Source organism: Chanodichthys erythropterus, chromosome 23 (assembly GCF_024489055.1).
Source record: "Chanodichthys erythropterus isolate Z2021 chromosome 23, ASM2448905v1, whole genome shotgun sequence".
NCBI classification, from domain to species: Eukaryota; Metazoa; Chordata; class Actinopteri; order Cypriniformes; family Xenocyprididae; genus Chanodichthys; species Chanodichthys erythropterus.
In genome coordinates, this window is record NC_090243.1 from 8121165 (window position 1) to 8147461 (window position 26297).

Genomic DNA, 26297 nt, shown 5'->3' on the forward strand with positions numbered 1-26297 from the left:
ATGGATAAAGTAATCAAATAAAAAATCTTTACTGTATATAAGATGAATCATTATTGAAGTTACAAAAACTATTCAGTCAAGAGCAGTGAGTGATTTCTTTGTTATTTGATTTAACATCAAAAACAGGCAGCAGGAATAGTTTTTTTTCCCTTTAAGACAACCAGTACATATACTGTTACACATGCGCTGTCTTTCTCGACTGTTATACGTTCACTTAAGACATAACTGACTATGTTTGCTAGGATACTCGACAAGACGGGCATGTTGACATCATTTTTTGTATGAATGTGGCCGTCGAAGCGCAAGACTTGAAAGAGAACGTACTCGGTTACTAACGTAACCTCGGTTCCCTGAGATACGGAACGAGTACTGCGTATGGGGAAAGGTCTCCCTTTTTCCCCGCTGCTGAAGCCTTTTTCAATAACGCAGTGTAACTGCACCGTCATTGGTTCACTCATAGACAAGTTGTTGAACCAATGGCGGCGCGGCATAGCTGCGCGGCCTATGGCGACAAAGCGCGCGAATATTCCCGCCGAAATGGGCGGGGTATAGGGCTATATAAGCAGGCGTTTCGCCATAGGATTTCAGTGTCAATCGACTGAAGCGACGACCCTGAGCCGCAGCCTCGTGGCACGGCAAGTGACGCAGTACTCGTTCCGTATCTCAGGGAACCGAGGTTACGTTAGTAACCGAGTACGTTCCTTCGATACTTCACTCGTACTGCGTATGGGGAACGAATTCAACCACGCCGTGCCACGGCTGGGAACGATATAGCTTGCATTTGGCCACCCAGGGGGGCAAAAGGACAAGCGGAGGCAAAGCCTAACCGAACCCATGGTTACACTGAAGGAAGATACTTCCTATGGTGGCGTGAAGCGGGACCTGTTGGAAGCCGCTAATCACACCGACAGGACCCGAGCTTGTAAGGTCGGGACATCGAGGTGATAGAACCTGACAAAGGTGGACGGCGAAGACCAGCCGGCCGCCTCACAGATGTCTTGGATGGAAACTCCGTTGGACCAAGCCCACGAGGAAGCCATTCCTCTAGTGGAGTGGGCCCTGACTCCTATGGGGCAATTAGTGCCCAGTGAGGAGTAGCACAGGTTAATAGCATCCACTATCCAACGGGAAATGCGTTGTTTCGAGACCGGAGACCCTTTGGTGCGGCCGCCAAAACAAACAAAGAGCTGATCTGACTGTCTGAAAGACTGTGATCGGTCTATGTAGGTCCTCAATGCCCTGACTGGGCAGAGTAGCTGCAGCTCTGGTTCGTCCGCCGAGGGAGGAAGAGCAGAGAGCGAGATGACCTGAGCTCTAAACGGAGTTGAGAGCACTTTAGGGACGTAGCCATGCCTAGGTTTCAGAACGACCTTAGAGTCACCAGGCCCGAATTCGAGGCACGCAGGGTTCACGGAGAGGGCCTGCAAATCGCCAACACGCTTTACCGATGCTAGTGCTAGTAGCAGAGCGGTTTTTTAGCGTTAGGGGCCTGAGGTCGGCTGAACCCATTGGTTCAAATGGGGCTCCTTTCAAGGCCCTGAGGACCAACGAGAGGTCCCAGGAGGGAATAGTGAGAGGGCGAGGAGGATTCAAACGCCTAGCACCTCTCAAAAACGGATCACGAGCCCGTTTCGTCCCACCGATTGGCCAGCAATAGGAGCGTGGAACGCTGCAATGGCTGCTACGTAAACCTTAAGCGTGGAAGGGGAGCGCCCCATTTCCAAGCGTTCTTGGAGGAAAGACAGTATGGAAGATACGTCACTCTCCACAGGGTCTATGTTGCGTGTTGAACACCAATCAACAAAGACTGACCACTTCTGGTCGTAGAGGCGCCTCGTAGATGGGGCTCTAGCCTGAGAAATGGTATTTAGGACGTCCTCGGGGAGGCTAGTCGGCTCCCATCGAGGGACCAGAGGTGCAGAGCCCAGAGCTGCGGCTGTGGGTGCCAGATTGTTCTGTTTGCCTGAGAGAGGAGGTCCCGTCTCAGGGGAATCGGCCACGGGGCTCTTAGAGAGAGCCTGAATAGCTCTGAGGACCAAACCTGGTTCCTCCAGAGCGGGGCCACCAGAAGGACTCTGTGCTGGTCTTCTCTGATACGCCTGATGACCTGGGGGATCAGTGCGATCGGAGGGAAAGCATAAAGGAGCGTGCTGGGCCATGTGTGGGCCAGAGCATCTACTTCCTTCGAGAAAAATGTTGGGCAATGAGAGTTGTCTTCTGAGGCGAAGAGGTCTACCTCTGCCTTCCCGAAGAACTCCCAGATCGTGAGGACCACTTGGGGGTAGAGCATCCACTCGTCGGAGGGGGATGTTGCTCCGTGACAACATGTCCGCACCCAGATTGTTCCTGCCAGGAACATGAGTCGCTCTGAGCGACTGAAGCCTCGGAAGAGCCCATTCCAGCAGACGTTTCGCCAGAGCGCATAAGCGGCTGGACGAAAGACCGCCTTGGTGGTTCAGGTATGACACCACCGTCATACTGTCTGACCGAACTAGAACATGACGTCCCGTCAAGTAAGCCTGAAAGAACTGAAGGGCTTTCATCACTGCTAGCATCTCTAGACAGTTGATGTGTAAATGGCTTTCCTCGTGGCTCCACGAGCCGAAGGCCGGTCTGCCCTCGCACACAGCGCCCCAGCCCAAGTTGGAGGCGTCTGTTGAGAGCACCGTCCTCCGTGAGACCGCCTGTAAGTGGGACTCCCGCGTTGGAACCATACTGGATCCATCCAAGGTTTCAGGGCTAGAAGACAGGCCCGATTGACCTTGAGACATAGGCGGCCGTGCCGCCATGCGCTGGGAGGAACCCGGAACTTCAACCAGTACTGAAGAGGCCGCATCCGAAGAAGGCCTAGCTGCAGCACCGGGGAGGCGGAAGCCATCAGCCCTAGCAGCCTCTGGAAAAACTTCAGAGGGAGATAGGCTTTGTTCGTGACAGATGCCGTGAGCTGCTGAATTGCCAGGGCGCGCTCTGGCGAGACCTACTGCCGTCATACGGACCGAGTCGAAAACTGCTCCCAGAAACGAGATTCGTTGAGTGGGGCATAGCGAGCTCTTGGCTAAGTTGACCCTGAGACCCAGGCATTGTAGATGGCTGAGGAGCACGGATCTGTGGCGTTCCAGCTCGTCTCGTGAACGGGCTAAGATGAGCCAGTCGTCGAGATAATTCAGAACCCGGATTCCCATCTGTCTCAGAGGGGAAAGCGCCGCGTCCATGCACTTGGTGAAAGTGCGGGGAGCCAGAGACAGCCCGAAGGGCAGGATCGTATATTGGTATGCCACCCCTTCGTATGCGAATCTCAAGAATCGTCTGTGACGGGGGGCTATCTGGATGTGAAAATACGCATCCTTCAGGTCCAGCGAGCAGAACCAGTCCTCGGGGCAAATGTGCGCGAGGATCTGCTTCAGCGTCAGCATTTTGAACTTCCGTCTCGTGAGGGAGTGATTCAAAAGCCTGAGGTCTAGGATGGGTCTGAGACCGCCATCCTTTTTGGGGACCAGAAAGTAGCGGCTGTAAAAGCCTGTCTCGCTCTCTGACGGAGGAACCATTTCCACAGCTCCTTTTTCCAGCAACGACATGACTTCGGCCCGGAGGACATGAGCGTCGTCCGGATTGACCGATGTTTGAAGCACCCCGGCGAAGCGGGGGGCCGTCGTGCAAACTGGAGCGAGTAGCCCTGGTTTACGATCCCCATGACCCATTCTGACACATCGGGGATGGCCTGCCAGGCCTCGGCCCGAGTGGCTAGGGGTTGAATAATGTTGGGTGACAGACCGCCGTTGAGAGGGTCGTACACCGCGAGGGGTGGAAGAGGAAATTTGCTCTTTTTGTGATGAGGTAAAAATTTGTCCGCCGTGAAACGGCGTTTGGAGTGGGCGCAACAGGTGTGGGCCCAGCTGTCACTTGGAGTATGTTTCCCACGCCCGGAAATAAACGAGGCGGAGGGGAAATTACCCGTGGGAGCTTTGGGGTGGTCCGGTCGTAACGGGACGGTCCCCCATCCTCTTCCTGTCCGACGAATCAGGACGACTTCGGAGGCACCGGGTCCAGCACAATCCTGGGCCGGGGTCCCTGGCGCCTCGGGAAGGGAGGGCGCTTCGCAGGGCGCGAGCGCTGGCGATGCTCCTGGGGCGGCGCTGCCTGTGTTGCAGGTGGGGCTGGTTTGTTCTGCTGAGCCGGCGCAGTCCTGGGGCGGCTAGACGCAGAAGCGGAGCTGGAGCGCTTAGGCAAGAAATGCCTCATAGCCTGAGACGATTTCTGCGCGGCAGTAAAGCGCTCAGTGAAGCCATCCACTGCAGGCCCGAAGAGACCAGAAGGCGAGACCGGGGCGTCTAAGAAGGCCGTCTTGTCTAGGTCTTTGATCTCCGTTAGGTTGAGCCACAGGTGGCGCTCCAACACGACCAGGCTGGCCATGGAACGACCGATGGCCTGGGCCGTAGCCTTCGTAGCTCGCAGGGCAAGATCCGTGGCGCTGCGGAGATCTTTGAAGGCTGGCGCGTCGATTCCAGACTCATCCAGAGAGCGGAGGAGTTTGGCCTGGAATGCTTGAAATATGGCCATGGTGTGGAGCGCAGAGGCAGCTTGGCCCGCCGAGGTGTAAGCCCGTCCAGCCAGAGTAGAGGTGGTCCGACAGGGCTTGGAAGGAAGGGCCCTCTTCGTCTTCCAACCCACAGCCGCGGGAGGACAGAGGTGAGCAGCCACCGCTTCATCTAGGGGTGGCAAGCGCTCGTATCCCTTCTCCTCGGCGCCGTCGACGGCGGTGAGGGCGGAGCGGTGCGTAGTGTGGAGGCGGGCAGAGTAAGGAGCGCGCCACGACTTCGTCAGCTCTTCGTGGACCTCAGGAAAGAAGGGCGCTGAACGCTGGCGAGGTGCTTGGCGGCGGCCTGGCAGAAACCATTCGTCCAGGCGGCTGCGAGACGGCTCCTCTGGAGGGGCCCACTCGAGGTCCAGCTCTTCAACGGCTCTAGACAGGATGCGGAAGAGCTCGGCATCCATGCCCTGGCCATGCTCGATGGGTTCCAAGGGAGGCGGTGGAGCGGGGGTCTTCCGGCTCGCCAGCCCATCCTTCCGCTTCGGAAGCCGCAAGAGACATGGAGTCGTCTTGTTCGTCGTCTGTTCCCCCGAATGAGACGAGGTCACTCGCTTCTGCGGAGGGACGCTGCTCAGGGCGAGAGAACAGAACTGGAGAGAGTTCCCTGGGAGGAGAGGGCGAGGCACGCGGGGGCTGGGCCGGCGTGAGCTCGCTCAACTCCTGGCGCTGAGTCGCTCTACCCCGCTGTCTTTTCCTCGCCGGACCGCGGGAGGAAGGAGACGGGAGGGCGCGAGCGGCGAGATCGCCCTCAGTGAAGAAGGCGACCCGCGAGCGCAGCGAGACTCATACACTCGCAGTGCGGGCATGAGTCTCCAGCGAGCGCGCCGTCTGCGTGGGGCTTGCCCAGGCAAGCGACACACTCGCTGTGTCCATCGTCGTCGTGCAGGGGGGCCCTGCAAGTACCACATGAGTGGCGGGGCATCGTGAGACGCCGCTGCCGTGAAAACGGCAATTGGGTGGCTCTTTTAGAGCGGCGAGGGCCGCGGAAGCTCTTAAAGCGGTGAAAACCGCTGGAAATCGCTCTTTTAGAGCGGCGTTTAAGCCGCGGATGAAGCTCTCAGGCGGCGCGCCGGATGGCGGCAGGGGACGCACAGGAAGCGGCCGGAAGCGGGAAGCGGGAGGCGGCGGCTCGGCGACGGCGCTAGAAGCTGCAGTCCGCGAGGGCGCCGGCGCTTTCTTCCACCGGCGAGTCCAGGCGAGTCCGCTGCGGGAGCCTCTTCAGACGGCGGCGAGAGCAGAAGGCGGCGAGCTTCTTCGGCTTCAGGCGGAGATCAGCGAAGAGAAGTAGATGTCGTCGCTGAAGGAGAAAACACTGAAATCCTATGGCGAAACGCCTGCTTATATAGCCCTATACCCCGCCCATTTCGGCGGGAATATTCGCGCGCTTTGTCGCCATAGGCCGCGCAGCTATGCCGCGCCGCCATTGGTTCAACAACTTGTCTATGAGTGAACCAATGACGGTGCAGTTACACTGCGTTATTGAAAAAGGCTTCAGCAGCGGGGAAAAAGGGAGACCTTTCCCCATACGCAGTACGAGTGAAGTATCGAAAGGGAACTCAGTATTTGCGCGCTGTCTGAAATAAGCGTGTGCGCGCTTCGGATGAGCGCACACAAATCTTTTCATAGCGCGTGCGAGTTCTCTCTCTTTCGCGACTTGTTCTTGAAGGTTTAAATCAGCAAGGCTTAAATGAGTTTAGTTTAAACACAGACAGCAACGTGTGCTGTTCAGGTCTCACCTGTATCAACACCCGGGTGATGACGGCGTAAATGACTGGACATTAGAGCATACGGCACTAACGTTAGCTGTTAACATTTTACAAAGAGTGACTGTTTTGTCCACGCTTTTTGATTATCGTTGTTGTAACGTTTTGCGCATCCATCGACTGAAACATACATTATCTGAACTCTGTCTGTTTTCCACGTTGCTATTTTAAACAAACCATATTAACCAATAGATACGCTGATGGCAGCGTGTCTCTGTGGTGTACGTCATCACGCAAATAGCCAATCTTGTTCTGCTCTTTCTAACCGCTGCGCCTCAAGTCAGTGAGAAATGCTGTAATGTATATCGAAATACCGGAAATGTGTTTAAAAATCATATCACCGTTATCGAAAAGAATTATATCGCGATATATATTGATATTGAATTATTGTCCAGCCCTAGACTGTTACGTAACAGTCAGGGTCATTACTATGTACGCCCCCAATATTTGCATATGCCAGCTCATGATCGAGGCATTACACAAGGGCAGCCAGTATTAACGTCTGGATGAAAGGCATTAGACAAGGGCAGAACGTCTGGATGTGCACAGCTGAATCATCAGACTAGGTAAACAAGCAAGGACAATAGCAAAAAAAAAAGAAAAAGTGGAGCAATAATAACTGACATGATCCATGATATCATGATATTTTTAGTGATATTTGTAAATTGTCTTTCTAAATGTTTCGTTAGCATGTTGCTAATGTACTGTTAAATGTGGTTAAAGTTACCATAATTTCTTACTGTATTCACGGAGACAAGAGCCGTCGCTATTTTCATTTTTAAACACTTGCAGTCTGTATAATTCATAAACACAACTTTATTCTTTAAAAATCTCTCCAACAGTGTAGCATTAGCCGTTAGCCACGGAGCATAGCCTCAAACTCATTCAGAATCAAATGTAAACATCCAAATAAACACTGTACTTACGCGATTAGACATGCTGCATGATGAACACTTTGTAAAGATCCATTTTGAGGGTTATATTAGCTGTTTGAACTTTTTTTATGTTGTTTAAGGCAAGCGCAAGCTCTTGGGGCGTGGAGCACCAGATTTAAAGGGCCACACACCCTGAATCGGCTCATTTCTAATTATGCCCCAAAAATAACCAGTTAAAAAAATGAATAAAAAAAATCTATGGGGTATTTTGAGCTGAAACTTCACAGACACATTCAGGGGACACCTTAGACTTATATTACATCTTTTTAAAAAATGTTCTAGGGCACCTTTAAACAATGGTGCTTTTGTTGAAGCCATCAGCCAACATTATTTCAACTTATATTTTGAATAATCATGTTTAACAGTGGAATTCCTGGTGAGAAACTACATTACCCATGATTCTGCAGAGAAATCTCCACCTATCAGTGAATCGCAACAAGTGTTTTTCCTTCAAGTAGCTTTGCTCAAAGAACTCTTGAAACATCCTGTTCACACAGCAATTTTATAGTAGCGTCTGAAATATGTCTGTATGAACGTGCAATGGGCGTCAAGCCTGTATTGTTTTACCAAGTAATGTCAAATGTTCTGTTCACACTGTGCCTGTTTTCCAAGAATGCGGTTGCAAGTCCTGAAAATTTACAGGCGTGAGTTTGGTTATAGAATGTCGGTTGTCACTCCTGTAAATAACTGTGTGACTCTGTGTAAACATAATTCAAATATAGGGCTGACAACCAAATTCTGCTGCTGTGTGATTACTGTGTATAATCTCCCTTAAAATCAACTGTGTGTTTAGTCACGTTGCTGATAGTGTTTCAAATTATGAAAGTTATACTTAGGGTACTAACTGTCTTCTTCCGTGCTTTCTTCAAAGGCGGGGTTGTCTACGCCAGGCTCTTCTGTCCATGTAGGGACATTGTTGCATGCGTTGGATCCAGCAGGTGGTGATGGTGTACTCTCCTTCGTCTCAGTCTGGGGGGATCTGGGTGGGTTGGTCGCCATGACCCTATCTTCGCCTCCGTCCATCCGCGTCCGATCCAGCTTTGTTCGCTGACTCTGTGTCCCAGGACACCTAGACCCACATAGACAAAATCATATAAACACAATAACCTGTAACCTGAAATATTCAGGAGTCTAGGTACACAGAAGTCTTTTTAACAAGAAGTGGAAGACAAGGACAAGTAAAAGGAAGCAAATAACACAAAAAACCTTGCGCTACATCCTCAGGGCAGATGCTATTCCAGGAAGCTACAGTAAAAGGCCCTGATCTTGTATTCCCAAACACAGTCTAGTGCAGTGTTATATTAGTATCTTTCTTAGATCTATATTAGATCTTTCTTTATCTTAAAGCTGGGAGGATTTCAGCATTTCACTAACATAACTGTCATACAATTAGCAGCGCTAATTAATCACTCTACGCATCAATGAGGACAAAAACCTGTAGGATAGTATTACATGCTGAAGTCGCATAGTATAACAAGAAAGCACCAGATTGTCAACAAAGCTAATGGCTAATGCTGGCAGTAACTCTCAGCCTTCTCTTAGGAAGGTGTTAGTGCCTTGTTAAGGGTAATCTCCTTTGGTGCTTTTCCACAGAGCTATAAATAAAACATTCTTGCAATAATTATCTATAAAGTATAGATGATTTGATAAAACTTCCAGCTTTCTACTTGTATTTACAAAAACAGATGATTATACCAAAGACTTTACGCTTTTTTGTCCTCTGATTTGTAAACTAACTCAACTTTGAACTATTCATCTGACGTTTGGCTTCAGACATCAAACCTTTAGTAGGCCAAGACCTTCAGTTCATCCAAAGACACCATTCAGTCCTATCGTTTGCACCAGAACTAATTCCCAAATTTATACCACTCTCTCAAACCACGCAGTCCTGCCAACTCTTAGTACTAAATACCATGCTGGACTCTCTAACTCACCATAGCTCTGGGTTGCCCTTGGCAGTCTCACAGAAGAAGTGGTTGAAAAGGTTTCTAGAGTTGAAGTTTCCCAGCATGGCTGAAGAGAATATGAAACTGCTGCTGTCCAGTGCATTACACAGGACCGACTAATCTCCCATCACATGACGAAGGGGCAAATAATCCCCAGATAGGAAGTCAGATCAACCCCAGTAGGGTCAACTCGCAAGAAAGTCACTGGAGTCGTTGTCTGCTAAGCATCATCGTCTAACTCTAACAAATACCTGAGTATGATATTAGTTCTGACTCAAAAGCAGACGTAGTTATGCTCAAGTTTAACGGATTATTAAAATGTGTTCTGCATTTTGATCAGGTTTACTTGTAATGGTACTCCACAATGGTGTATGTAGGTAATATTCTGTTTGAAAAATGCTCATATGTGAGCAGTACATCCCTACATTGACATTCTAAAAAACATAACAACAAACTAGAAACTAGTATCATTGGATTTTTATTTGTCTAAATGTTACACTGCCCTTTTCATTCCACTGACTTCCATTCATACACATGCGAATGCAGGAGAAAGGGGAAAAAAAGCTCATGGGAATTTTGTTGCATTCCAAAATTCAAGTTTGATGAACTCTGACCTGCGAATTTATATTATGTGAAAATGTGTGACCAATAGAAGATCGATTCATAACAACATGAATTAAAATAACAAACTTTAAAGCCTTCCAGTGTTGTAGGAAAGTTTTTTTTTTAAAGCACCTTGTCCATGTCTGAAGAAATTTTGCAGTCTAGTGTAACCACCTCTTTAGTCAAAGAAGAGACAGACTGTTTGATGCATAATTCACACACGAATTTCAAAGTCGGATTTCCAATTTTTTTGGCTGACTTCTCTGCAATTTCCTAAAGTCAGGGTGCACGTTTTTCTTTATTATCAGTCTGCCTAAAAACAAATTTGTGTTTACAATGAATTCTTCTTCTGAAGATGTCTTGAAGAACTTAAGCTGAGACTAAATGTGACTTAAGGACCTCAAAAATAAAATTTTGTAGCTTATATCTGTTAACTTTGAGGCCACCTACATGTTAGTGTAGTTCTAAACATTCCCAAATAAGTAAAAATATCTTTCAAAAGAAAGCAAACAGCACATGTATTTAATAGCATCTTTAAAATAAGCCAACTATAGTTGGTTGCTTTACATGCCAGTCAGATGACTTCTTCATGTTTAACTTGGCTGCGAAGGCAAATCTGCAAAGGCAGATTTTATGCTTATAGTTGTGTGTCAAATATGTTAAAAGTAACCATTACATTTACATTTACGCATTTGATAGATGCTTTTATCGAAAAGCAACTTACATTACTTTCAAGTTAAAGTATTTCATTAATCCTTGCACTCAATGGGAAGCAAACCCATGAGCTTCGTATTGCGAGCACCAGGCTCTACTGTTACAGGAATACTTACAGGAACACATAAAATAATTATTTCAGCTGCCAGGGGCATCACTAGACCCTTTTTACTGGGGCACAAGCATCAGTAAAATATAAAGTATTACTCATAATCCTTACATGTCAATGAAGATTACCGTATACCGACCTCAGAATCATTTTCTCAGATAATATTTCAGCAATCAACTTGTATGTTTTTTAACAGCTGTTTAGAATAAGTACTAGCAATGCCAGATACGCATCTGAATCACTCTTTTGATCTAATCAGTCAAATGGGTTTGCAAAAAGGTCTGAAACTGTTTGATGCATCAGCTTGATTCATTTGAACAGTTTACTCATGCACTACAGCGATTTCTCCCACTGAAATAGTAGTAGGATCTTTTATAACACAGAAAACAAAAAGGGCACGGGATGAGGTGGATATTTACCTACAATCACTTGTAGGAAACAAATGTGTTCTAATGTTTGTCAGTGACTAAGCAGCTCTTTACTGCGTTTGCAGCTTGTGAAAGACTCTGTACCGCAGGTAAAGGTGATTTATATCCACAACAGTATTAATAAGACTGTATCAAAATATGGGCACACTTTTTTGTGCCACAGTACTGATGAACGGCTAGACATGTTCTTGATTTCAACTGGGTTTGCATTTGAGATTAAAGGATTAGTTCACTTCAGAATTCAAATTTTCTGGTAATTTGCTCACCTCCATGTCATCTAAGATGTTTATGTCTTTCTTTTTTCAGTTGAAAAGAACTTAAGGTTTTTGAGGAAAACATTCCAGGATTTTTCTCCATATAGTAGACTGGGGTATGGGTTGAAGGTCCAAATTGCAGTTTAAACGCAGCTTCAAAGGGCTCTACACGATCCCAGCCGAGGAATGAGGGGCTTATCTAGTGAAACAATCTTTTATAAAAAAAAAAAAAAAAATATCTACATTTTAACCACAAATGCTCATCTTGCACTAACTCTGTGATGTGCCACGCATTATGTAATCATGTTGGAAAGGTCACGTGTGACAAAGGCCATTTGTACAGGCCTTCTGACTTAAACACTTGCTCGGTACTTCCGCCTAAGTCACGTGTGACCTTTCCAACATGATTGCGTAATACGTGGCGCATCCAAGATGAGCATTTGTGGTTAAAATGTAGATAATTTTTTACTTTTTTTTTTGAAAATGACCAAATGTTTCGCTAAATAAGACCGTTATTCCTCGTCTGGGATCGTATAGAGCTGCACTGAAACTGCAGTTTGAACCTTCAACCTGTTGGTAGCCATTGAAGTCCACCATATGGAGAAAAACCTTGGAATGTTTTCCTCAAAAACCTTGACACGGTGGTGAGTAAATTATCAGGAAATTTTAATTCTGAAGTGAACATTTGTGTGTAAGCAAGTGTTAAGTATCTTACCTGTGTTTGAGATGTGCCTCCAGGTCACAGCGTGGCATGCTGAAAGAACAGGAGGGCGTGAGAGGACAGGTGACCGACAACTTATCCAGCAGCTTGTGCACCAGAATGCTGGAGCGCCGGCAGACCTGCAGCTGCAGATGCGCACGGTCCAGCGGACAAAAGTCCCGTTCCTGCAGGAAGCTGCGCAGGCAGCGGGCACAGAAGGTGTGGCCACATGGTGTATCCAGGGGCTGAACTAACGGCTGAAGGCAGATGTGGCACACCAAATCATCGTCCACTTCCAAACGATAGTTATAAAGGTGGTTCTCCCAGGCGCGGTGAATCTGTCCACATTCAGAGCAAAGGGCCTCCAGAAGAGCTTCGCTCACCATGCCCGGGTCCACTCCCTCTCCCAGACTGCCCATTGCACTCGGCTTCGGCTACACACACACGCACTCAGTATCTTGGATACGGGGGCGTCCGTCCCATGGGGCGTCAGAGGCTGTGTGACTCCGGCAGGGGACGGCCACCCCCTGGTAGACGGTGTGACATCACTCTGAAGGGTCGAAGAGAAGAAGTGAGGTAACTGTTGTGAATGAGATAGTGTTTGTGTGTGTGCCATGTGTTGTGAGGATGAGATTATGTTGCAGAGCAGTGTGGGTTTACTCCTGCACATTAATCTGACAGTGTAATCTCTTGCTCTCTCGCCCGGAGCAATCTTTCAATCCCACAGAGACAGAATTATCTAGGATTGCAGCAGGGAGCAGAGAGTCAAGAGGTTTTGATGTGAAAGTGAGAAGAGGAGGGGTAAGAGAAGACGACAAAAAATAGACTGTATAAGATCTGAACAGATAACTCTTGTTCGTAAAAAACAGAGTGCGCTTTCAAGTTATTAAATACAAATATTAATCAAAATCTACTAGATTATAATTAAAATCATTTCTCTGAAGGCCCGGTTTCTAATTTTGATACACTTCAAATTTAAAGGAAAGGTTCACCTTCTGTTTTTTTTTACTCACCATCATGTCGTTCCAAACCTGTTTGACGTTCTTTCTTCAGTGGAACACAAAAGGTGAATTTCTCAAAAGTATGTTTCCGATACTTTTTCATATTATCAATATGATTTCAGATCGTACACTAGTTTTGCAGTCTTTAGTCACAGGAAATCTTGATATTCGCCTTAGCTCAAAGAAATAAAATGGAAAAACATGAGGGTGAGTAAATATGACAGAATTTTTTTTGGAATTAGACTCCATGTAAAAGTTTACAGAAAGTTTAAAGAAAAGCAGTATAAAAATTATATAAACAAACAAATAATAAAAAAATAAGATTAAACTAAACACATTAATAAATTTGATTAAAATAAATAAATAACAATTTAATTAAATAACAGTACATTACTAAAGTAAAAAAAAATAACAATAAAACAGAATATTTCCATATAATATTGTACACATATTTTTAATATTCTTTCTTTTTTATGGAAGAGGATAAGGGCCAAGCAATAATAAAAAAATAAAACAATCTCGAGATTAAAGTTGTTAAATTCAGAGAAAAAAGTTGAGATGTTGAGAATAAAGTCATTAAATTATAAAATTATCTCGTAATTTAACGACTTTTTTCTCATAATTTAACAAGTTTATTCTCAACATTTTATCTCGACTTTTTTCTTGAAATTTAACAACATTTTTCTCATAATTTAACGAATTTGTTCTCGTAATTTAACTTTTTTCTCGTAATTTAATGATTTTATTCTCAACATTTTTATCGACTTTTTTCTCGAAATTTAACAAGTTTTTTCTCGTAATTTAATTATTTTATTCTCAGCATTTTTATCGACTTTTTTCTTGAAATTTAACAAGTTTTTCCTTGAAATTTAACAACTTTAATCTTGAGATGGTTTAATTTTTTTATTATTGCTTGGCCCTAATCCTCTTCCGTACTTTTTACATTGTAAATTGGGATTTTTTTATACATAAAAATTGTCCTTTTACATTTTAGTATAGGGATTCCTGTCAAAAGTTTGAAAATATTAAAAAAAAATTAAAAAGTTTTTGAAAGAAGTGCTTTATGCTCACCAAGGCTGCATCATCATAAATACAGTAAAAACAGTAATATTGTGAAATATTTTTACAATTTAAAATATATATTTTAAATAATGTATTCCTGTGATGGCAAAACTGAATTTCAGCATCATTACATCAGTCTTCAGTGTCACACAGCAGCAAAAACTGTTTTCAACATTGATAATTATAATAATAAGACAAATTAATGTTTTTGAGCAGCAAATCATCACATTAGAATGATTTCTAAAGGATCATGTGACACTGAAACTGGAGTAATGATGCTGAAAATTCAGCTTTGTCATCACAGGAATAAATTACATTTTAAAATATATTAAAATAGTACATAGTTCTTTTAATCAGCAATAATATTGCGCAATATTACTGTATTTTTGATTAAGTAAATGCAGCCTTTGTTGGTAAGCATAAGAGATTTCTTTCAAAAACATTAACAATCATAATATTTCCAAAATTTTGACAGGTACTGAACATGAATGGGGGAATAAAGAGGCTCTAAAAGATTGAAAACCCCTAAACTACACCTTTTATAATTGGCTTTTTGAGGCCACCCAACAGCAGGGGGCAATCTATTGGGCCAACAATAACTACAACCTTCGCCTGTATCCCCAGCATCCGACAGCTGTGCGTCCATGACCACCAGCCCCACGCTTGGTCTGTCAACGGCATCCTTATGACTACCTGCCTCTGTTTTTATCTTGCAGCTGGACATGAATAAATCATGAGGACACAAGGCTCCTCTGTTCCCACTACAAAGCCCTGTCAACGTCTCATCAGACACACATACCCATGCTCGCTCGTCCAGCACACTGTAACGTTTTAACGTGGACAGTCTGATCTAAATGAAGCAGCTTAAACCTCATTCCTTGATAGCATGATGTGGGGCTTCATTACATAAGGCTGAATGGCCTTTGGGCAGCTGCCATTAGTGTTTCTATTCTATGTTGATTCTCTGAAGACTTTTAATCACAAGGGAGTGTTTAGATATTGACCACAAGGGCTGTTCAAGGCCACTCACTTGTTGTATCCTTGTATCTTTAGCTGCTTGTCACACTTGTCTGTGTTCTCACTTGCAAAATGGCACATTCACGCTTATCTGGCTGTCTGGGGGATGAAGAATTAAATGTTTGTTTAGCTGCGCTGACAGAAAACAATAGAATTAATGCCTAATCTTTAAACATCTAAGGAAGCAAGCAATATCTGACAGTTTCTGTTTAGGCACATCTCTAAAGTCTTTATTTATTGAGGCTTTCAATAGCATTGACATGTTTCCATTCTGCAGATCTATTCACAAACCACCATTTTTTGACACCCATCACGCATTGGTTGTCCAAAATCAATACATTGACCTTAATTTTCAGAAAGGTTGTACATTCACAAACAGGTAGGCAACAAAAATAAATTAATGGAGGGAGGGGGAGGAGAAATAACAGCGCTTTCTCGTCTGAATTAAAATGTCTGTGGATGCCACCTGCATGAATTGTCTCGTTAATAAGGCGTATCCAATCCAGATCCATGACACATACAAATATCGATATCTCATTATTTCTGGTACAGAGCGGCTCGCTGTAAATTTTTCGTTTACTGTCTGTCTCTGTCTGTGCCATCGCCTGTACAATGGGCGACAATGGCATATAACAAAATACGCCTGGTATAAAAGGATGAGCGAGTGATAATAAGAGTATTTGGATAACATTACCTATTCGCGTTCCCCTTGGATGGTGTGAACTCTGGCCCCGAGAGGGGAGAATCGTGGAGCTCAATCACATCCACCGCAGCTTGCCCGAGCCGCATCCGCACGTCAAAACACCCCCGTATCTGTCTTGTAGCGATGTCCGATTCGTGAACGAATGGTTCTTTTGAATCGGTTCTTTTGAACAAATCAGTTGAACCTGTTCATAAAACTGGTCTGGACAATACACGCGTACTGGTCTGAACACGTATTGGACTGAATCAGTCTGTGCGGATCTCGAGTCAACAACTGCCCGACTCATTGAACCGAGAACCGCGCTCTGATAGTAAAAAGGATTTTAATGATATAAGTTACTTTACTTCTAATGCTACAAATAAAATACGTTTATGACTTGATTTTATGACAGTTTTATCAATACCAAACGCAAAACAAAGTTAGTTTTAATAAATATAAATATTTTAAAATACAAATAAATTATTATCAAGACATGTAAATTAATTTTAGTTTTGTTTATTGTAAATGTAGATTATATTTAGGTTACAATTTGTGCCTTATCATGGTGGCAGCATATTTAACTGAGGCACATGGCAATAAACACCCTTTATAAAACGAAAACGTAATAAATATTGCAATGTGTTCCTACATATGACTTAACTAGAACGTTTTAGAGCATGTAATATGCCAGGGGACCAAGTAATGACGTAAAGAACCACTGAATCCTTTTGAACGGTTTCATTCAAACGAATTGTTCGAAAGAACCGATACGCAGAAATGAGTCGTTTTCACTACTGTCGGCTCAGGTAGAGGCGACGCTCACTGAACCGCATACTAGCACACTACTCTTACTATTCCTGTCATCAAAGATATGGTTAAAGACAGAGTAGTATGTTAGTACTATGTGTGGTTCCTAACTCAGCAAGCAGGCTGTCAATCGAAAAGCAGGTGTGGCCATTTAAGTGCCTGATTGAAAAGCGATCGCAGTCAGCTAAGTGTCGCACTTTTTTTTTTAATGTTGTACATATTAATTTCAACTACAGAAAGGTTTCATGTTTTTACTTTGAATTTTCACCGTGATGCTCATGTCTGCAACTGACGTTAGGTTATTTTTTTTTTTTTTTTTACATCCGTTACTTCGGTAAGGACTAGATAGTCAAACGGGGTCCTAATTTGGGTCCTCAAGTAAACAACAACAGCAGCAGCTAGCAAACAGAGCCGAAACGAGTTATAATTGAATTGAATGCCGTTTAAGTTGAAATAAATAATGGATGATAGTGAGCTAGAAAGGTATGACAATCCTAAAGATATTTTTTGTTGTTGCTTACAGCCAATTCAGTGTTAGTTTACGATGTTATGCTAAATGTGTAACACTATAACGGTCAGTGAAGAGCTATAGGTAATAATGTATGGCCAGGTCTCATACTGCATGTAGTAATCATCTGTGATATCCTATAGTGGAGGAATTAGTGCCACTGCCTTAAAGAAGTAGCCAACTGTCAATACTAATAAGTAATATAACTTTAGATATATTGAATCTTGTCCCTGCTGCAGTCAGGATTGACAATGAAACCGTAAATACTTCAGGTCCTTGGATCACACTATAAATCCTTTTAATGTTCCTTCCTCCCATAGGAAAGCAGTGGAGGAGCTCCTTAAAGAAGCTAATAGAGCAAAAGTCCGTGCCCAGACAATGGGTCCTGCTGGGTGGTAAGTGTGGATAACCATGCTTTCTTGATCATAAATAAATAAATTTGTAATTCCCTCATGTATCTTGCATCTGAAAGCTGGTTAAATATCTGTATTCTAGGATGAAATGTCCGCTGGGAAGTACAAACAAGCGCTTTCTGCTGAACACTCTTCGTTCCTCTGCTCTGTCGCGTACTTCTGATAGAGGAAGGGATGAACATAGGTACAACAGAGCTTGTGAAAAACATCGCAACACAGACTGTGAAAAGTGCAATCACAAAAAAGTCGATTCACACAGAAGACCCCATTCTCATTCTCACACTTCAAAACAGCACTCTTCGACACGCAGTCATTCATCATCCCGAAGCCACTCCCCCAGCCTCTCCCGGAAGTCAAATAGGACTCGATCTCGCTCACCCGTGCGGGACAGTTCTCCAGATGTCAAAAAATACACTGACCGAAAGAAAAAATGATGTAACACTCTTTGGAGAGTTTGTTTTGAGAGTGCATGTTTGTGGAACAATAATATTAAAATTGCATTTTAAAAACCACTAAAAAGATATATATATAATTTTATTATTATTATTTTTTTCAGAACGATCTTAATACCTGAATATTTTATATATATATATATATATATATATATATATATATATATATATATATTCAGAACGATTTTAATACCTTGCGCTTTACAAATGTCTCTTGAGGTGTTTTGTTTTGTTATATATATACACACACACACACACATATATATATATATATATACACACACACATATATATATATGTACACACACACACACACATTACCGTTTAAAAATTTGGGATCGGTAAGATGTTTTTAAAAGTCTCTTAAACTCACCAAGGCTTCATTTATTTGATTAAAAAAAAAAAAAACTGGTAATATTGTGAAATATTATTATAATTTAAAATCACTGTAAAATGTCATTGATTCCTGTGATGCAAAACTGAATTTTCAGCATCATTACTTCAGTGTCACATGATCCTTCAGAAATCATTGTGATTTGCTGCTCAACACTGATACAGTGATACAACATTGATAATTATAATAATAAATGTTTTGAGCAGCAAATCAGCATATTGGAATGATTTCTGAAGGATCATGTGACACTGAAGACTGGAGTAATGATGCTGAAAATTCAGCTTTGCATCACAGGAATAAATTACATTTTAAAATATATTCACATAGAAAATAGTTATTTTAAACTATAATAATATTTCACAATATTACTGTTTTTTCTGTTTTTTATAAATGCAGCCCATGGTGAGCATAAAAGACTTTTAAAAGCTAAAAATCTTAGAATGTGTGTATGTGTAGGCTCTCTCTCTCTCTCTCTCTCTCTCTCTATATATATATAATTATATTTTTATGTGTGTGTGTATGTATATATATGTATGTATACGTATGTATGTATGTATATATATATGTATATATATATATATATATATATATATATATATATATATATATATATATATATATATATATATATATATATATATAGGCTATATATAATATAATATAATTTAATCAGCAATAAACACGATTCTCGTAGCGTCATATATCAGCAATATATTCTAGTTTGTCATTAATGGTCTTTAGAAAGAATATCTGTTTAAAATTAACGTTTGTGCAATAAACACGAGTGTTCGTGGGCGATGTTTCTGTCATTTATCCTTTCAGTCCGTGTCTCCAGAATACATTATTTATTGCGTCTAGCATTTTTTTCCTCAAAGGCGACTTTAATTTTAGTTTAAAAGCCATTTTCATTCCCTTACCGCGGTTTGACATGTTTTCAAGCTTTACTGTCGCCACCAAGCAAACATATTTAATCGCCGTTCGTCCTCTGCAGTGAATTATTTCTTATCTAAGAGTCTGAAAAGTAAAAATGCTTAGTTCCACCTTACTCGCGCCTCAATCATGCATGTAAAACTAGGCTATAGTACACGTGGTGTAGCCAAAACTGTTATCCTTCACGGTTTTATGAGACAAGCATCTTGTGGGTGTAGGCCATGGGTTATCAACATCTTTACGTGTTGTTTTACATAACGCAATTGTACCATTATGATTTATCTACGCTGAACTCCTATCGTTTATAGCTACATATTACTCCTACTCAAACATACAAGTGGTTCCAGAACGCTTTTGCGTGTCCTCTAACTGGTTTATTGCGTTTTATCTAAAGTTTCAAAACGCATTTTAATTGCTAGCCGATTTTATGTACCAGTGCCTTAAGTTGTGTATTTCCTCTATAGCACGGCAAAGCTACATTAAATATCACTTTGCACCATTATTCCTCTCATAACCTTCCATGGATATACTTCCAAATTGCGTCGTCTCACTCACGCTTCATAAAACCTTTTGTGCTCTTTCAACATTGTGAAAATAGTCGCGGATAACGGTTTCCTTCCCTTTTCAAACGAGGTCATATAAACACCATTAAGCGTCGTTACAAGGCTTGATTTGCGAGGAATGGATCTACCTGAACTTTATGATATCGCATGAGAGCCCCATTAAGATAGCAGAGAAAGTGCCATTATTGTCATTTGAAGAGGTCTGTGCAAACACAGCACTATGTCACACAAACTCGAATTTTGCTTGAACATATACAAATGTTGTTTCAATCTTTTTAAAAAAAAATATAAAAGATGATTCTTCAATTACTTTTGGTATTTGAATCTTGATATTGAAGTTTAACTTCAAATTTCAGCCATTTTAAAGTGGATGAAAGTTTATTTTGATGTATTGTGCTCCCCTTTTGTGATTTTTTTTTTTTAAATGTCCTTTGTTTTAAATAATTTTTTTGCAAACGAATTGAAAAATATGTTATGTGGGGGGGAAATTCCGATTTTAACATTTTTATACATTTTTAAGTTAAAAAGTCTGTGTGGGGGCAAGTCCAAAATAGAGAAACTTTTTGGCAAATTTAATTAGCCCTCTTAAAAATGAAGAAATAAAAAGAAAGATAACTCTTAAATAATCTATTCCTTAAAAGACTGATTGTTTTGGAAGTTTTTTCAGCATTAGACTTCACCTTTTTATGCCGCGTTTCTCCCTGCGCTCTGACCTCTCCAAACAGCTGACTGCCCGGTGCGCACACGTTACGCACACATGTCTAACTAATTGAGTTCCGTTTCACTCGACATGTTAATTCGTTTACACCGAACAGCTCGTTTTTATTTAACCACGAGGACTTTAGTGTAATGGAGCGTGGACTGGTGTGCTTAATGGCAGGTAAGCTTGGTTGAAGACAACAGTTGGGATGTATGTGTAATGATTGTCCTTGTCACCAGTGTTCATATTTTACGTGACAAAGACTTAATGGGGCCTCTTAATATGTGTGTGTGTGTGTGTGTGTGTGTGTGTGTGTTGGGGGGGGGGGGGGGGGGATATTTGATATTTTTGCCTTTGATGAGTTTCGATTCTGTCTCTCCTTGGAAGTTATAGAGCCTTCAACAATATAATTCCAACTTTTGCGTCTTCGCACAACATTTTCTTTGTTTTAATTGTAGCCTACACTTTTTACCTGTTCGTTATTCAATGAAAAGTGGCAGCCTTTTCCGCGGAGAGCAGAGATACGGATCCCCCGATTCACCTGTCTTTGCAGTAGTATTTAACAGGTGTAGCACATATAGTCGCAGGCAAACAGAGAGTGTTTGCCAAGGGCATTGATTTGAGCATGGTCAGTTCTGTTCAATTATTGTCAAACCGCGGGGCAGTCGAAAGGAAACACGAACAGAATCTACTGCCAGTTGACAGCTTTGTGTAAACAGTGAAACCAATGGTGCAGCAGGGTCACATGGTCACGGTGGCACACCTATGAGGCCCTAGAACGGCGCCAGACGCTCAGACTGCAGGTAGAGCAGAGGTCCTGATCAGGGGCAGGGCGCTGGCTCATGTGCTCGCGTACAGCACGGTTTCCCCGGTCTGTGGCAATCATGAATCGGGAAGAGCACTATTACCCACCTAACCATCTGTACAAGGACTCTTGCGCCTTCCAGAGACACCCCAGCGAAGACTACTGCCAAAACCCTCCACCGTGTCTCTATATGAGTAGACAGACTCAATCCGTATACACCTCGCCGTCCTTAGGCGCGCAGGACCAGCCAAGTCTTACCGACATTACCTCTTATAACATGTCGACCCGGGATGATCTAGCAGGGCCTCATCTTCACCTTCCTCAGACTCCACAGACATCTCTACAGACGCTCGGGGGTTACGGAGACTCTCTTGACCTGTGCGGGGATCGGAACAGATATCATCTCCCATTCCCCTGGATGAAGTCAACTAAATCTCACACGCACGCCTGGAAAGGACAGTGGACAGGTAACTCGCACTTTGGCCATTATTCTTTACAGGTTCACCATATAACATTTATTAAAAAGAAAGCATGCAGGCCCTGATGTCAAATTCATGCTCACGATCTCCAAACTCTCAAGCGCTTAAAAGTAGCCTTGTGTTACAAGATATATAGGCTAATAATATTTCTGATTATCTCATATAGGCTATAAATAAAACATTTTTCGTGGTATCTATAGTTTCTCAGAAAAAGAGAAGGATATACAAAACCAATGCTCTGACGAAAGCTGCATTTGCTGGTTTAGGAAACGCGGCCCTGCAGTTGTAGAAATCATTCCAGCAGCCACAATTCAGTTATTTTTTGTGGTCTTATGTGGTCATTTACCTCAGCTTAGGCCACACAGTTACAAAATTGACCATAATGCAGTAAGTAAAGAAAGTTTTTGTTTCTTTACATAATTTATACTACATGCATTGGTGAATTTCAGCTGCCTGATTATTTTTATTAGCCTATATTCATAAGATAATTTCGAGAACAATATATTGTTATATTTATTGTAAGATTTTAAATGAAAATAAAATGAAATGATAAAAATAAGTGAAACGCACGATTCACTATTGAATTTGGCCTACACTGTAAAAAAAAAAGTTTTCATGATTTATCACAACATTTATTATTTTGTCAAATCAACTTAATTAATTAACATTTTGAGTTTCTTTTGATTAAACCAATCACCTTCGTTGTATTAACTCAAATTTTTAATTTCAACGAACTCAAAATTTTAAGGCAACCGGGTAACTTACTTTTTTAAGTTACACCAACAGTTCGTTTTTACAGTGTATATACAATTATTATTAAAAATGATTAGGTAATTAATATAATTATTTTGAGATTACAAATTATGACCCGAGGAACACAGATGTAAGCTATACTTGACACTTGCAAGTTCTCCAAAAGAGTGACATTTATATGGACTAATGCAGAATTTGATCTTGATTTCTTAAATAAATGCAATTTTTAGGACTCATTTTAATTCCTCAATTAGTTTTTGATTAGAAAACGAAAAAGAGGTGATTATTGCTGTAAATCATCGGACAAAACTGCCAGTTCTGTAGCCTTTAGTGCACTCCAAATTTCGCCAGATATATGATTATTTCAGAAAATGTTGATCCAGGAGAATAATATTTCACAGGAACTTTATCACAAAGACAGTATCATAGGCCTTCAGCATTTCTTTTATCACACGTATTAAATTAAAAAGAAAGTATACTTTAGGCTTCTTCGAATATTTGAGTTAAAAACATAACATTGTTACATGGTTTTAAGAATTTAAATCAGGAATGGTTGATGGTTAAATCAAAATAGACAGGCCTATACAAACTTAATTGGTTCTGACCCTTTAACTTACCTTTATCAAATGATCAGATAACATTTAAACTGATATCTTCAGAGATGTGACAGCGAGAAATAGGCTATGTCTAAAACATGACTTTACTAAAATTTCACTCATGTAGTCTAATTCTGTTTCAGGCCCTTACATGGTAGAGGCCGAGGAGAACAAGCGCACGCGGACAGCTTACACCAGAGCGCAGCTGCTCGAGCTCGAGAAAGAGTTCCTCTTCAACAAGTACATTTCTCGCCCACGCCGCGTGGAGCTCGCGCTCACCCTCAGCCTCACCGAGAGACACATCAAGATCTGGTTCCAAAACCGACGCATGAAGTGGAAAAAGGAGGAGGATAAAAGGAGAGCCAGAGGAGTGGACCCCGAACAGGATTCCTCCATCACGTCTGGGGATTTGAAGGATGAGTCGTGTGTCGCCCCGGGAACTGTAGCGGGACCCCCCTCACCCCTGCACACACATGCACCTCCAGTTCCACAAGACTCGTAAAACACACACTGTCCAAAAGAGACATTCGAGACTGTATCGTCAATGCAATCTATCAGCCTGTCAGTGCCATCGATGAGTGGAGCTATAAGTGTGCAACATCGTGACATTCTATTCTCACAGTGACAACGATATTTGGTCAAATCCTGTATGTTGGCAGTAGGGGGCGATCTCAGTTGCGTGAGAGACGAAGCTTCTGTAGAGTCAATTTCATGTTTTCAGTGTAGGCTAATCGATTAAGCACGTCATTGAAACACCAAATGTTCATTATCAAATATTTTCTTGGAAATTTGAAAGAAAATAAATAGCTTCTTAATTTAAATACATAGGCCTACCTCTATCATTACAACATTCTTCCAATAAAATTCTTACAGCTATAGCCTATAAAACAATTAAAAGCATATGGTGGAGTCATATCATTTGTTATAATTTGTTGCAATCAAAAATAATAAATCAAAGCAACCCATATATGACTAAAAGACTATACTCCCGATTAGGCAATTGTTTTGCTCTCATAACTCAACGTTTTTAAGGATCACTATGGGGAGTACATTGACAAAAAAACATGACACTGCCGTTTTTATCACTTAATTTTATTATTAGCACAATTTTATCACAAAATTGTAGGCTAAATATTATCTTATTGATTTAAGGGCCCTTAAAGGGATAGTTCACCTAACGTAAATGAAAACAGATCTCGCCCCGATAGTATTTTTTCCCTTACTATGGTAGTCAATGGGAGGAGAGATCTGTTTGGTTACAAACATTCTTCCAAATATCTTCCTTTGTGTTCAGCCGAACAAAGAAATGTATACAGGTTTGGAACAACTTGAGGGTGAGTAAATGACAAAGTTTTTATTTTTTTGGTGAACTATCCCTTTAAACGGCATGAGATATGGATCAATTTATTTGTCAGCATATTGCTTTTTGTGTTTTCTTATTTTACACAAATTAACATAGGCCTACAAATTAAAATGATATACAATCAAGTACCTAGAGAGAGGCAGTAAACACTTTTGTAAAGTTAACTTGAGTTACAGTTTGGTTTGAACGTCAGATAGGACAATATTGTTTAACCTGAGGCTACAGATTTTTTTAACCTCTTCGATCGCGCGCTCCCGCTCCGCCGCGCGGTCATTCTTCAGGCGTTCATTCAGTTGACGCACAATATCCGCTTTGTTGTTGAGGCGGGCGCAGATGACAAAAGGGAAGCCGAAGCGTTCCTTGTACTTCGAGTTTAGACGGTACATGTGCTGAATCTCTGCGGAATCCATTGTGGTCATACCGGCTTGCCTCTGCTCTTCTCGAGACTCTCGTGTTAGAGTCCCGCTCTGGAGATCTCGGCCCGCCAAATCAGGATGACACCGCAAAATGCCCTCTTTACCTGAACACATTTAATGTAGTTTTTGTATATAAACCAGTAAATAAATTATTGTGTTTAAAACGGCAGGAGTTGATGTTAAGTTGATAAAGCAGAAGTTACCTGAGTCTGGTAGACTGTGAATGAATCCCCTTATGTGAGCCTCGATGTCTGCAAGATCTTTGAAAGGCCGGTGGGACCATATTGCAGCAGAAATGATGGGGCATTTCTCAACCACATTACCAAATAGATTCACAAATTCCTCGTATGTGAGAGCATTTACAACGCTTATGTCCATGGCTCGGCGTGTGTCCTCTACAAACTGTTCTGGAAATGGCAAAAGCCAATAGCCTCCTGAGGTCAATGTCCATTGGGGCAAGTGCTCTTCCCATTTAAATATCAGTAATTGTCTCAATGTGGCTCACTGAGGAGGATTTGTTGAATATACACGTACATACCCTCATTACACACCAGCCTAGTGAATCTCAACCTTTTTTTCATAATGGACCCCCATCATATTTAGAAACGTCCTCAAGGACCCCAGACTAATATTGTCTCGTTGGTATCATTAATGTCTTTGTGATTACCAAATGCAATCAAGAATAATTTACTACTGTTAGATGACTTATCCAATGTTCAGTCATATTGTCAGTTATATTATACATATATTATCTTCTTCTATGGGAACATGTCAAATGTCAAAATATACAAATATTCATATTCAGACATTTTATAAGGACCCCCTGGCATTACGTCAAGGGGCCCACAGACCCCTGGTTGAGAAACACTGCACTTGCCTATTTAAAATAGTTTTTACTTGAGTCCTCCACGGCCTAATGCACAGACACTCGCTGTATGTCTGCTAACATGAGATCGGTAAACTAAATGTTGACTGAAACAGATTAATATAGAAATAAAAACTTCACTACACATGAAAAATAAACATCAAACATTAAAAAAGATTAAACATCAGAAAATTAAATAAAGATTAAAGACTAAATAATATAGTTAGTTTTTTAATTATTATGTTAGTCATTTGAGTTTAGATTTTGCAATGAAATGTAATGTTCTTTTCTTGCTTAATATGTTGGATATATCATGACAATGAATGGAAATATTGAGACCATGATATATTAGGTCTGATTACAGTTAAAATGGGCTGTACAACAGACAAATGAAGACGTACTGTAAAAAATTAAAGTTGTTAAAACTTAAAAGTTTAAGGCAACCAGCTGC

At 42.1% G+C, this 26297-nt stretch overlaps 4 protein-coding genes across 8 annotated transcripts in view; 2 read left to right on the plus strand and 2 right to left on the minus strand.

Annotated features, from left to right (window-relative positions):
- The window catches only part of lnx2a (ligand of numb-protein X 2a), a 34614-nt gene extending 12880 nt beyond the window's left edge, over window positions 1-21734 (minus strand). For 2 of the 5 annotated variants that reach the window (XM_067377422.1, XM_067377417.1), the window contains exons 1-3: window positions 15815-15966; window positions 12056-12590; window positions 8132-8355 (exon numbers count right to left, since the gene is read on the minus strand). In XM_067377422.1, coding sequence (XP_067233523.1) covers window positions 8132-8355; window positions 12056-12459 — 628 coding nt within the window. In that variant the 5' untranslated portion in view covers window positions 12460-12590; window positions 15815-15966. Of the gene's footprint in view, window positions 1-8131; window positions 8356-12055; window positions 12591-15133; window positions 15220-15814; window positions 15967-21641 lie in introns of those variants that run through there. The other 3 variants (XM_067377419.1, XM_067377420.1, XM_067377421.1) reach the window with 3 other exon arrangements.
- si:ch211-140b10.6 (protein POLR1D-like) lies at window positions 16945-18318 on the plus strand. The gene is made up of 3 exons (XM_067377425.1): window positions 16945-17092; window positions 17438-17512; window positions 17613-18318. The coding sequence occupies exons 1-3, from the start codon at window positions 17070-17072 to the stop codon at window positions 17962-17964; spliced, it is 450 nt and encodes a 149-aa protein (XP_067233526.1). The 5' UTR covers window positions 16945-17069; the 3' UTR covers window positions 17965-18318.
- Window positions 20934-23709, plus strand: pdx1 (pancreatic and duodenal homeobox 1). Its single transcript, XM_067377423.1, has 2 exons — window positions 20934-21841; window positions 23346-23709. Exons 1-2 carry the CDS (start codon window positions 21412-21414, stop codon window positions 23702-23704), a joined length of 789 nt encoding a protein of 262 aa, XP_067233524.1. The 5' UTR covers window positions 20934-21411; the 3' UTR covers window positions 23705-23709.
- A 991-nt stretch (window positions 23710-24700) lies between these two features.
- On the minus strand, window positions 24701-25371 carry urad (ureidoimidazoline (2-oxo-4-hydroxy-4-carboxy-5-) decarboxylase). Its single transcript, XM_067377424.1, has 2 exons — window positions 25185-25371; window positions 24701-25085 (listed from the first exon to the last, which is right to left on the minus strand). The coding sequence occupies exons 1-2, from the start codon at window positions 25357-25359 to the stop codon at window positions 24736-24738; spliced, it is 525 nt and encodes a 174-aa protein (XP_067233525.1). The 5' UTR covers window positions 25360-25371; the 3' UTR covers window positions 24701-24735.
- Between the last annotated feature and the right edge of the window lie 926 nt (window positions 25372-26297).